This window comes from Drosophila sechellia, chromosome 2R, assembly GCF_004382195.2.
Source record: "Drosophila sechellia strain sech25 chromosome 2R, ASM438219v1, whole genome shotgun sequence".
Lineage (NCBI taxonomy): Eukaryota > Metazoa > Arthropoda > Insecta > Diptera > Drosophilidae > Drosophila > Drosophila sechellia.
The window spans coordinates 3,745,205-3,757,557 of NC_045950.1; the positions used below are offsets into that span (position 1 = coordinate 3,745,205).

Consider the following 12,353-nt stretch of genomic DNA (forward strand, 5'->3'; position numbering starts at 1 on the left):
GTCACACCGCTCCACCCGAATTCAAATTCAAAAATCATTTGTTCATTTTTGACTGTTTATTTGTCGTACATTACATTACAGCATTCACATTTGTATTAAATAGCAACTAAATAACAATAACTATATGTATAACGAAGTATCCAAAGCTTCACATCACCCACCGATATGCGTATAAAAAGAAAAAAGTTCTCGGCCCCTTAATCAGTTGAGCTTTTCTGAAAGTACAAAATTGCAGGCGTTTGTCGGCGATTTCAAAATATATAATTTCAGATTGCAGTGTAAAATGCAACACCATTGCAACACCAGATGGCCCAGTAGTTTATATTATGTGAGTTGTCTGAATGTGCAATGAAGTTAGTAGTGCCTACGCCTAAACATTTATTGCAAACAATTCCAATATTAAGTGGTTGGTTGGCTGGGAATCCTCTGGCGCAGGCTCACCCAGCTCCGGCTCGCATCATAGTTTCTACTTCGACAACAGCTTGCCCTGCAATTGTGGACAAGCGGCGGGTAATGTGTATTTGAGGAGTGAAGATGGTGTCGTGTATTGAGTGTATTGCGTGTGTTTCCCAGTGACGTGGATGCATGAAAGAAATTCTCGTTTTAATGGCGCCACGGAGCGACTGCAGCCGGCTTGCTATACCTTCCTTACCTGTAGGTAGTAGTTGGCCAGCACCGTCAATCCGACTCCCAGTCCGATGGCCAGCACGTGGCTCAGATGCAGGTTGGGCAGCGGACGGCGCTTGCGCAGCAGGAACGAGAGCAGCGATCCCTTGCGGTCCGAGTAGGGTGGGTACCGAGCTCTGCGAGGGAATAGAGCCATGAATCACTCGAATTCATTGAGTAACTCGATTACTTACGATGCCAACTTCTCGCCGAACGCGGACAAGTTCTTGCCCAGGCAAGATTTCTTGTGCGTGAAGGTCTCGAAGCCGTACTTTCCGTGATAGCTGCCCATGCCGCTCATGCCGACTCCTCCGAAGGGCAGCACATCAACTGCGAAACGGGGGAATAATAAGTGAGACTAGCCAACCACCAGGAATATATTGTTATTTGCAAGTGGTTAGTAGTTGGCAACACAACCTTCGGGTTTTGCAAATAACAAGCATTCTCGTTTGATTAAAAAAGCCACATTAAAGTCGAAATAAGTAACTTATGTTTAGCCACACCCAGGATTATTTTCTACAGCTATCACCAGCAATATTATAACCATCTTAATGTTAATTTACTTTTGGCAATACTCAATCAAGCGCTTAAGTGCTAAACAAAATTTCTAAAAGCCAATAATATACGTGTTTGTATGTACATGTGAGTTCCAACTGAACGTAAAATTAAAATTTAAAACAATGTGCATAGTACGTGATCGCTCGAAAGCTTGGCTTTTACGTATATTCAGCTGTGTTTATCCGGATTCTCGATGTGGTCAAGTGCCTAGAATTCCCGGAATTTGCATTGGAGTGCGCTAGGAAGCCGGCTACTTGAGATTCGTGTACATAGGGTGTAACTTTGAATTCGGGTGCACTACACAAGACTCATTGCGATGTGTGACTAAATCTAGGTATGTACAAATACATTATAGCGAAATACCTCCACAGTGCATTATGGTTTCGTTGCTGCAGAATCCGCCGCTGGTGGTGTTCCGCCTGAACTCCTTAACTAGCTTATTCGAGTTGGAGAACACGTAAATTACAAGCGGTTTTTCTCTAATTACAGGGAGCGGGGAGAACGGATAATCAGATTAAGTACGTAGCTCTAGCTGAAGCTGAAGCTAAAGTTCCTCGGACATCGTTGAGGGCTTCGAAAGAACAAAGGTAACACGGGAAAGACAAACATGCGAGCATTATTTGCAGATCTGTGCCACACAATTTCGAACTTCTGAGATACAGCTTTAACCAATAGATATGCAAACAGATCTGCAAACAGCAATGACATATATACAGATGAATGGGCAATGAATAGTGTAAGGGGGTGTAGCTACTTAAATCCACGCGACCGGCGATCTTAGTTCATCTACTAAACGGAGCTGTACAAGAATAATTAGAATCACCGTCACCAAACAAGGCTCTATAAATTACATTTGTGCGGAGCACTTAGCAAGCTATCAGAAACAGGTTCAACCGGGGGGATTGGAGATCGGGAGATCGGGAGAAACCATAACCGTAGAGGAGTAGAGAAGCAAGCAACGGACTGCACGCCGAGTGGCCGCACTTATTATCATAATCCACATCCATTAGCATCTCGATTGGAGCGACTTTAGGGTTGACTGAGGTGGGTCTCTCTTACCGGCATAGTGCATTATCGTGTCGTTCACGCACAGTCCGCCCGACTGGGTGCCGTTTATGAACAGATTCTGAACCTCTGTTTCCGATGTGAAAATGTACAGGACAAGTGGACTCTCTCTAAGATAAAAACATTGCGAATCGGACATTGGTTGTTGTTGTAGCTTGGTTTCGTGTGTAAATGGTGTGTAAATGGTAAGGGGGCAACGACAAGGAACATCTTGGTCTTTGATTGAGCCACGGACTGGCATACCTGGCATTGATGAACTTAATGGCATCGTAGGCACTCTCCACATTGAAGATGGGCAAGATGGGGCCGAAGATCTCCTCCTCCATGATGGGATCGCTCTCCTTCACGTCCACCAAGATGGTGGGTTCGATGAAACGCTCGCTGGCATCGTAGTTACCTCCGACGGCCACGCGGCCGGACTTCATCAGGCCAAGAAGGCGCCTAGGATAGAACACATTTAAAGCATCACATCACTTTTGAATGATTTGCTTAACCCACTGGAAGTTGTTGGCGTTGATCACACGGCTTAGATCCGGACTGCTCTGGATATTCTCGCCGTACCACTCCTTCAGCACGTCCTTGGCCTCCGCGATGAACTTCTCCTGCACCTCCTTGGAGCAGAGGATGTAGTCCGGAGCGATGCAGGTCTGTCCGCAGTTAATCAGCTTGCCCCACAGGATGCGCTTGACCGCAGTGCGTAACTCCACCGATTTGTCAATGTAGCAGGGGCTGAAAGTAACACATCCGACCGTTTAGTTAGCTCCGATTAAGGGGTACCAAAGCGAGCTCACCTTTTGCCACCCAGCTCCAAGGTGGTGGGGGTCAAGTACTTGTTGGCCGCGGCGTGGATAATCTTGCCTACGCGCGTGGAGCCCGTGTAGAAGATGTAGTCGAAACGCTGGTTGAGCAGCTCAGCGGTTTCGCTGGGTCCACCGCAGACAACTGGATAGCAATCCTGGAGGAGGGAAAATCATTCAGTGGTCGAGGGAAACTTGAACTGTGCGAACTTTATACATCTTGTGAACATTGTGATCTATTAAAGACAATTTAAAAACCCCCTGACCCAAAATATTTCCAGTCCGTGCGTTTCGGTCACAGCTGAGCATTCAACAAATTCTTAACTAAATGCGAATTTTATAGAATTCCATGGAAACAGGTTAATGTGAGACCCCAACTTTATGTCGAAACGATGCGGTGCTTGAAGATCAGCAGCTGATTTCATCAGATGATTCAGAGCACAGAGCAGAGGCAAGACTCACATTATCCAAATATTTTGGAATGACATCGGCAATGAACTTGGCGCAGTTGGCGGCAATCTCGCTGGGCTTGATCACCACACAGTTTCCGGCGGCGATGGCGGAAGCCACGGGCACGAGCAGCAGCTGCAGCGGGTAGTTCCAGGCGCCGATCACCAGGACGACTCCGAAGGGGTCATTGTAGATCTGGACGTCGTCCATCAGGTTCACAAAAGACTTGGAGGGCTAGAAGGGCGGAAAGGCAGAAAGTGAAGCAATAAAGAAGATGAAGATGTATAGAGAAGATGGCTCACCTTCTCCGACTGCACCCACTCGTCGAGGTGGAATAGGATGTGCTTGATGTCGTTCTTCATGAACTCGGTCTCCACGATGAGGCTCTCCTGCTTGGGACGCCGCAGATCCGCCTCCAAGGCGCTGATGATTTCGTTCTCGTGCTCCTCATAGCAACGCAGCAGATTCTCCAGCTGCTTGCGTCTGAAAAAGAGCGGAAAACGAAATCCGAAAATGAGCAATAATTAATGGACAAATGCTGCTGATGATGATGATGATGATGATGGGACAAGTTCCGCGGTAGGAGCGCGAAACAAAGACCAAAACAAAATCAATACTAATCACAATGCACGAGAGGCGCTTGGGGAAGGTCAATGCTAGCTATACGGCCGGTTATGTGATTCCACGATTGTTCCACGATTCTGATGCTCCAACTGCCATGACTCAACTAAAGCACCAGCTTGGAGCTCCTAGGGATTAGAACCATACAAACCGGCTTGACAGCCCGCTGCGGTGCTCCACTTTGACCCAAACCAATGATTAACCAAGCCACTGGAGGAGGAGCAGTGGGCGGAGGCGCGAGCCAGTCAAGGTGATCCGCAGCAGCAGGTGAACAGCCCCCGGGGTGCACTTGCAATTCAATTGAATTATTTTATTTGCTCATGACAAACATAAAGCCATAAGCGGACAGCCGATCGCCGATCGACGTGAATATAAATAAAGCAATTAGCCGCGCGGCGACCAATATAGTGTCTCGTTTTCCAACTACAGGGCAGCTTGCCTATGACCTAAGTCCACCAAAGTTACAACAATCCATAACCGACCATGCAGATGAACCTTTCGAACCTCATTTAGCGCACTTTTATGTTTTTTGCATACGATTGACCCTGAGGGATCTTTGCATGTAAAAGTGCTTTCATTAAGCGCAATTCCTGAATTATTGAGCAGAGTCATTGGACTTTTAATATCAAGTAAGTGTGTACTTCACATTCACGTTCTAAAGTTATTACGCTGCTTAAACGTTTAAAGTAATGGCTTATGGAAATTGTGTGTAGAGAATAGCCGTTTCTAATGGATCGTCTCTTTCAATAAGTATCTATAAGCTTGAAATGATGGCTTTAATTGAGTCAATACATCGAACTTGGTCAATCAAAGTCCAACAGTTGTACATACATCATACTCGAAACCACATTTTCGGTGGTTCTTGTTCGGCAAATGTATTTGAATAGCTAGCTGATTATATTAGTGGAGTAGAAGGCGCTGGAGGCGCAGACAGCGATAGAACGTGTTCGTTTGTCCGGATCTATTTGAAAGATCATGGAACCAAACGGCCAGCGGCCAGCAGCCTTGGGCTGAGATTCTTCCGCACTTCCGTTTCACACTTCGCACTCAAAATACAGAGATATCGGCGGGTATGGGTATATCGCCTGTTTTCGTCGATCTCTGCTCCGTCTCGATTTCCCTCGGCCTCTTTGTCCATTAACATATCCATAAACGTATGTGAGGTATGAGTATGGGTACGAGTGTGCTGTTCGCGATCATGCCCATTGGCGGATGAGCGCTGGTTGGTCGGTCGGGACGTGGAAATGGCAATTATTCCGGTTACATGCCACAATTCCGTCCGCCGCCGTCTAATTGCATTCAAAGTACAACCACTTGGCGGAGTCAAAGTTCCGCCGCGGGCTCATTAATGCATATCGGAACGGAATACAACTAGACTTTAGCATCTCTGCTCCACTATCTGCGGTTCTTATCACACAAGTACGACGGCGGCGTGAAAAGCTCGAGGGCGTGTGGCTCAAAGGTCAAAGCTTGCATTGCGTGTGAAAGTCGGTGGGATCGGATTGAGATCTCCGCCTTTCGTTGGCCCCAATGCAACAATAGCCATGAAAAGTTATTATGCCCCCGAGCCGAGATCGTATGTATGTACATAGTTAGTTCGCTGACTGCCCTGCCGCAATGGCTTTGTAATGGGCCTCCAGTCATAAAAGCAACAAGAGCTACGGTGGCCAGCGGATTGGGAAATCACTTCGCATAAAAGCTCGGTGTGGGCACTTTATGCCTGAAATCTTAACTTTGATTAACATCCTAACTCCTAGGCGCATGGAAAAAAATGTATATTAAAAAAAATTATTTTGTCATACTCCTCATAATGAGACTAAAAATGATCAAAATAAAATGGAAGGTACATTTCAAGTGGATATTAAATTCAAATGATACGATAAAAAAAATGCATCTGAAGCCAAACAAGAGATAAATGTCAAATTATACAAAACTCCGCATCGAGTTAAATAAATTTAACAAATTTGAATCACAAATCAATGAAATTCAAAATAAAAGCGGAATAGAATGAAGTTGTGAAGATTTCAAATAACTTCCACGGCGCTTTTTATTCCAGTACCGCTTGCTGGAAGTTAACCCACTTCCACTTTCCAGATCCTCCCAACCAATGTAACACGCGAAATATATGACACAATCTCCACTCAAGCGGCAGTTTCAACGCAATATGTTGGCCAAGACGAGGAGCCTTTGCGAAAATCAACTGACAGCAACCGAATAAGTGCCGAAATAAAAGTAAACTCACCGAAAGCTGACGTTCCTGGTCTTTCCACTGGAAAAGGCGAGGCGGGCGCGTTGCAACGTCTGGTCGTTGTTGTTGTTTTTGTTGGTTTCGTTGGCCATCCCAATTGGAGTTTCCAGTCCGACCAACGTTGTTGTAGATGTTGTGGTTGTTGTCATGGTTGTTCGTAGGAGGCAGTTGGGATTTCACATACGCAATCGCAATAGCAACATGCAACACGCATACAGACGGGAGGATAACGACGAAGCGGCGAAAAATTCAAATAAAAATCAAATCAAAATCAAACTAAAATAAGGCGCTTTATGTTCGTTACGTGCACGGAGTTCGTCTGTGTGTGTTTCGTTCATACATTTAACAACATATGTGTCAGTTAAAGTTAATAATCGTTACACATCTCTTTCTCTCGCTCGCAATAAATTGCCTAATTGGACACTCACATCGTCGAAATTGGCCATTCTGTCGGACTCGGATTCGGATTGGAGCTGCTCGGGTTGTTGTTGTTGCCTTTCCGGTTGTGATGTGAAGATCCCAATTGGACTTTCGGTTTCTGGTTCTGGTTCTGCGTTTCGGGAGAAAGGGAAAGGGGTCGTGAGCGGGAGCGGGTGGCACGGCAAATGTAAACAACACTGACACTCTTTCACTTTCGTTCGTTGCGCATCTACCGTTGTTTCGCTCGTCCGTCTTCTGTTTGTTGTTAAAATTATATGTACTTTTCGGTACCGTCAGCAGGCAGAAAAAAGATTTAGACGCATGCAGTTCACGCGCTTCGCCAACCGTTCACCGCGACAACAAAACTTGTATATTTCAAGATTTTGGATCGGATCTGGATGCGAAACTTGCTGCCAGTGTGACCGCGCTGGGGTTCGAATTTGAGGCTAAAAAGTGCCAAAGGGCGCTTAATATAAGACGAGCTACAGTCGTAAATTTCGAAAATAATAAAGTTTAAAGTGGTTCTGTAAAGATTTTAGGTAGTTACATCTACAGTCTACTGGCATAGAAATGTAAGTTTTCGTTTTATTATCATAACAATATAACTGTCAAGTTAATCTTGGTTCGTGTCGCTGCTAATCCAGTGCTTGCTAATGTCGTTCGGTCGGTAACTTTCCATAGCGGGAAATTTAAACTATGCAAACACGTAACAGTTTTTCAAACACTTATTCAATTTGGCACAAGTGCAAAAGAGTAATTCTCGTTTCGAACGAAAGCAACTGGTTGTTCACTTAATGGCGCAACTTAATTGCACCATAAATTAGCATATCCAGTCTTTGCCCAGAAAACAGCTGGCTTACCCAAAAACACTTTCTGAATTCGCTATTTTAATCTCTCCGAGAACAGAACACACCTTTTCAACGCAAATGCCGGTCGACACTGAGTGGATTGTTACTCCACGAACCGAACATATACTCGAACTAGGGGCGCTGGCATTCATTATCAGACCTGAATGCATGTGTATTTCGTTCAGAATGTACATAGTGTATATACCAACTGATACGGACACTGGATTTCGGCTGGGGAAAGTCAAGCGTGTCGCTCCGATAACGAATCAGTATGTTTTGGACTCGGCTAACACAAGTTCAGAGCATTCTGAGCGCTATTCCAGCCTAATCTGCTACTATCAATGGGGCTACTATTAGTTGGACATAGTACACTCCCGACTTTAAACCGAACGCATTTGTTTATATATCGCACTTCTATATTTTCCGATAAAGTGCTTAGTAACGGTGACTCCGATTAAACAAATGACTTATAACAATGAGTGCGATTAAACAATATATGACGGAGTCACCATGAGTGAAACTAAATGTTTGATGTTTGGAGGATTTAAAGTTATTTTTAGCTAAATAATGATGCTACTTGTATGTCCTATAAAAATTTTTACACTTTTTTAGATTATTGGATTTTGCTATAATGCATATCATTTAAAAACTCTTAATTTTTTATTCAATTTTAAGCTGTACTGGTAAAACTAGATTTCACCTTGTGAGTACTGCGTCTATTTTTATACACATTGTACGCAAAGCTTTTGTGTCATACGAACTTTTTGACTCACCAATATTAATGACAGTAGTTATCGGCCGATCTCCTCCTGATTTAACGGAAACTCTATTAAATCGGGCATTTCGATAAGTAAGGCTTTCATTAGCTTACCATTTATTGGAGCTCCATTGGCCTCCGGTTGAGGTTTAATCGCGTTGTCAAACATTATCGTACTGTTTTTTGTTTGTTTATAAATTCGCTGTTGGGGACACCTCCTAAGTGGCACAAAGGCTGTAGGGATTCCCAGAAAAAGAATGTGGTAAATGTGGTTAGCTACTAACTATTAAGTGGCAAATATCCGAACTAAAAGATTGGCTATGCAAACTTAAGTAAGCAAACCAAATGAAAATCAATGTCAATTTGTCAAGTTGTCCTCGTGGGAAAATCAATTAAATAACCAGCTGGCGAAATCCTTCACAAATTCCACATTGACTTGCACAAGCTTTTTGGCCCGCCAATTGGTTTAGGTGAACTAAAGATAGAAATATTGCCTAAACAATATTATATAGTATTCATTTTAGGTTTTAATTTTTATTTGTTTCCCTTTTGTTAATGGCACAACTATGCACTTCTAATGAATAATAGTTTGCAACAATACTTGTAAAAATATTGATTTCTATAAATCGAATTTGAAATCGAATTTTCTGGGAAACTGCAATAGCAAGCAAGTTGTATACTGCGTATTTATCATTAGAATCCCCCCGCTAAGTGATGGATATCTGATAGTCGTGACAGTTTCTTTTTTAATTTGAAAGTGCACGTGTGTTTGACCCCTTTTCATAAATATTTGTACATTTTGACTTGGGGATAAGCGTGCTTAAATGTTTATTAACATTTTCCAAAAGATTAAACAAATCGTATACAATTCAAGTTTGCGATTTGAAGTCTTTAAAAGCTGAGACAACAATATATCAATCAAAAAACACGATAGTAAGTACTAGTGATTAAGCTAAAGTCCAGCTTGCACCCAAATGCACCAGCACTCCATAATCAGTAATCAGTTTCAAGTTCAACCATGCAAATATGGCTGTTGGCCAACACACTCGATGATTCAATGCGAATTGAATTGATTAGCACTGGGGATCACGTTTCTGTATGACAACATATGCACATGGCGTTTATCATGTAACCGGCTACGTCTGCGTTTGGCTTTGGCTTTTCGGCTCCAGTTTCACTTTCAGTCCAGCATCTGGGCCGGCTAATTGTCAACGCAGTTGGCTAATAATCGCGAGTGTAGATTAAATAACCACTATCCGGTACTTTGGTTTGAATCCAAGCAAATCTGCGCGCGATAACGCCCGAAAGCCAACTGATTTGAGCGGCGGAGCACTGCCAAGTGGCCACTGGCCGTTGACCACCGCCGCGGGTATCTGGAGGCGGAAAGCCGGGCCGATGCACTCGACCACACTTCGGCTGGGGCGGCTTACAGCGAATCGGGTCGCTTAATTAGACATGGACACTATGTGCTGGTCTAATTTGTATGCGTAGCCCGCCACTCAAAAAAAAAAGAAGCTAGCAAACAAGTGGGTATTCAAAAGCGTATTGAACACGCACCGGGCACACGGATTCGAATTCGGATTGAGTTGGACTCTCGGATTCACCTGACGCCGCCGCGCTCGAAACACGTCTAAGCCGGGCTAAGCGCTCCAAGTTGGCCCGTACCCCAGTAGTCGACGCTTTTCCAGTTTCAGTTTTCTTCGCGGTCTTGATTACACACACCGCTTCTCGAATCTCGAATCTCAAATCTCGAATTTTGATTTGAATTTCTTAATGGGGGTCTTCGGCACTAATCACAGGTCGCAGATGCACACGCATTCCCGGCCCAAAGTCACCAGATAATGGTGATGGATGCCAGCCACCTCTCTACTAATCCCAGTGGCGATACAGTCCGGCTTCTGTGCACCGAACACGCCTTCTAAAACAGTTGTCACATTGCAAAAGAGTGGCTAACTAATTGGAAAAACTGGACCCACCAACTGCCAATTTACAAAACTGGGCACCTGCGATAATCTGTTTTTCCTCAAATGAAGTCCACAACTTATTGGGTTTGTCAACTGGACTCGTTTTTTAATCATGAAGTAAGTAAAATTGTAACAAATCTGTGCTATTGCAGACCAAAGTTTAGTATAAAAGATATAACTATAACTATAACTATAACAATGAAGGTACTTTTAACTCAAGATTTGCCCTCAGACCTGCCTGGCAGTTGTACTTAGGCAGTGCAGCCTGTACCCTCTGCCCTAGCCAATTAGGAATAGGGCGAGCCAGGCTAAAGATCGTCCCGTAAACAATAAGCTATTTACCTTTCAGGTGTTTGTTATTTCGAGCAGCTGTTTTGCGGCAGAAGCCAGCAAGTGAGGTGTCGGCTAATAAATAACCGGTTATTGAAAAGTATTCACTTGCATCGAATCACAGCGGACAGCTTCGCACCCTGACCATGAAATCCGGACAAAACGCTCCTCAGTGCCAGACGGCGTCTGCTGGAGATCGAGAGCTGAGATCCATTAAACAGATCGCGTTTAGTCCAGTAAACCTGCCAATTGGCGTATCAGTCTGGATTCTAATGCCGTAATTACCTGTTCTCGCCACTGAAATCAGCTGCTCACCACCAGTTGGCGGTGGACTTTGGCTCGCTTTGCCCAACTTTACGACCGGCAAACAACAAATGTAAAAGTGATTTCGAATGGCGCTCTTTGCACACAAAGCTGCCGCAATTGTAGTCACGCAATTGATGCGATTCCAAATATTATTCCACCTTTTCAGTTGCCTCGCCAAGTCGCATTATGCCCAGCGCACTTAGCGATTCCTTTTGTCATTCTAATGGTCGCTCGCCACTTTTTCGACAATGCCCACAACCCATTTGCGTCGCATGTATGTGGGCTCCATGGAGATGGAAGTGTGGCCTTGACCCAGGTTCCGGGTCTACGTGACGGCATCACCCATTAAACGAGGCAGCTAAAGATGCTGGCATTTGAGATGTAAATATCTATGGGTTAATAACTTCTCTTTGCGCCAGAAATTAACTAAGATTAGAATTACTCATTCTATGAACCAATTCAAAGGTATCATAATGTTTCAATTACGTTTGGAAACCATAATTGACTTTAGATTGGCTTTAATAACCAGATATGTAGAATGAATAGAAGTGATTGCTGCGAATCAATTTCAATTTGATTGTGATTACATATCAAGGTATTCAATCAATACATTCTACTATCCATTTAACGATCGTATCTACGAGCAATCTACACCTTGGCTCAGCATTTCGAGCTCCAACCGAGAGATAAGATACTTTACTTACTTATGATTGGATTCAAAACCAAGAAATATAGAAATTGTTCCGATTTAATTTCAATGTGATTACATATCAAGGTAATCGATCCAATCTGCGTATTCGCATAAAAGCATTAGATGTTTGAAATATAGTATATAGTACAATCCACATCCGCGCAAAGTTTTTCGAGCTCCAACCGTCAGATACAGTACTTTACTAACTTTAGATTGAAACGCAGAAATATATTGATTGTTTCGATTCAATTTCAATTTAAACGTGATTACATAGCAAGGTATATTCAATGAATCCATTCTAAGCACTCAAATGGAAGCATTAGCTAATTTAACGATTACGCATCTGTCAGATACAGTAGCCTATCTTTAGGCTTGCGCTGTGGAACTCAAGTCTCAAGTGAGATAGAAAAAAAACGCAGAGCAGTGTCCACAATTATTAGTGTATAATTTATTATTAAATATGTTATAAAATTTGTTTATCGTATAAAATATACTCTTACTCTTGTCTCGTCAAGTCCACACCTATGTACGCTTGTATATATATATATATATATTCGGGTATATAAATATGTATGTGTATGCATGTATATAGAAAAGTGACAGACCACGCAGCACCAGTTGGTGGCACCCGT

General features: G+C 43.5%; 1 protein-coding gene across 8 annotated transcripts; it reads right to left on the reverse strand.

Annotated features, from left to right (window-relative positions):
* Positions 1 to 34: 34 nt before the first annotated feature.
* On the reverse strand, positions 35 to 8,648 carry LOC6608002 (aldehyde dehydrogenase, dimeric NADP-preferring). Of its 8 annotated transcripts, none has more exons than XM_032714316.1 (13): positions 8,545 to 8,640; positions 8,447 to 8,482; positions 6,834 to 6,955; positions 6,400 to 6,458; positions 3,839 to 4,019; positions 3,549 to 3,770; positions 3,081 to 3,244; positions 2,788 to 3,018; positions 2,533 to 2,730; positions 2,284 to 2,399; positions 861 to 996; positions 653 to 803; positions 35 to 215 (listed from the first exon to the last, which is right to left on the reverse strand). In XM_032714316.1, exons 1-13 carry the CDS (start codon positions 8,597 to 8,599, stop codon positions 198 to 200), a joined length of 1,689 nt encoding a protein of 562 aa, XP_032570207.1. In that variant the 5' UTR covers positions 8,600 to 8,640; the 3' UTR covers positions 35 to 197. The 8 variants fall into 8 exon arrangements, with proteins under 8 accessions (XP_032570207.1, XP_032570206.1, XP_032570203.1 ...); XM_032714315.1 differs by lacking the exon at positions 2,284 to 2,399 and adding an exon at positions 1,588 to 1,703 and having other exon boundaries at positions 8,545 to 8,638; XM_032714312.1 differs by lacking the exons at positions 35 to 215; positions 2,284 to 2,399 and adding exons at positions 239 to 487; positions 1,588 to 1,703 and having other exon boundaries at positions 644 to 803; positions 8,545 to 8,648.
* Between the last annotated feature and the right edge of the window lie 3,705 nt (positions 8,649 to 12,353).

Bases quoted from the DNA above. Each gene is read 5' to 3' on its own strand.
- LOC6608002 (XM_032714312.1), bottom strand. From the start codon at position 8,599: ATGTTTGACAACGCGATTAAACCTCAACCGGAGGCCAATGGAGCTCCA. The intron at 6,956-8,446 runs GTGAGTCAAAAA...CCCGAAACGCAG, and splicing joins AACTACTGTCATTAATATTG to AACCAGAACCAGAAACCGAA. The intron at 488-643 runs GTATAGCAAGCC...CCACAATTGCAG, and splicing joins ACTACCTACAGGTAAGGAAG to GGCAAGCTGTTGTCGAAGTA.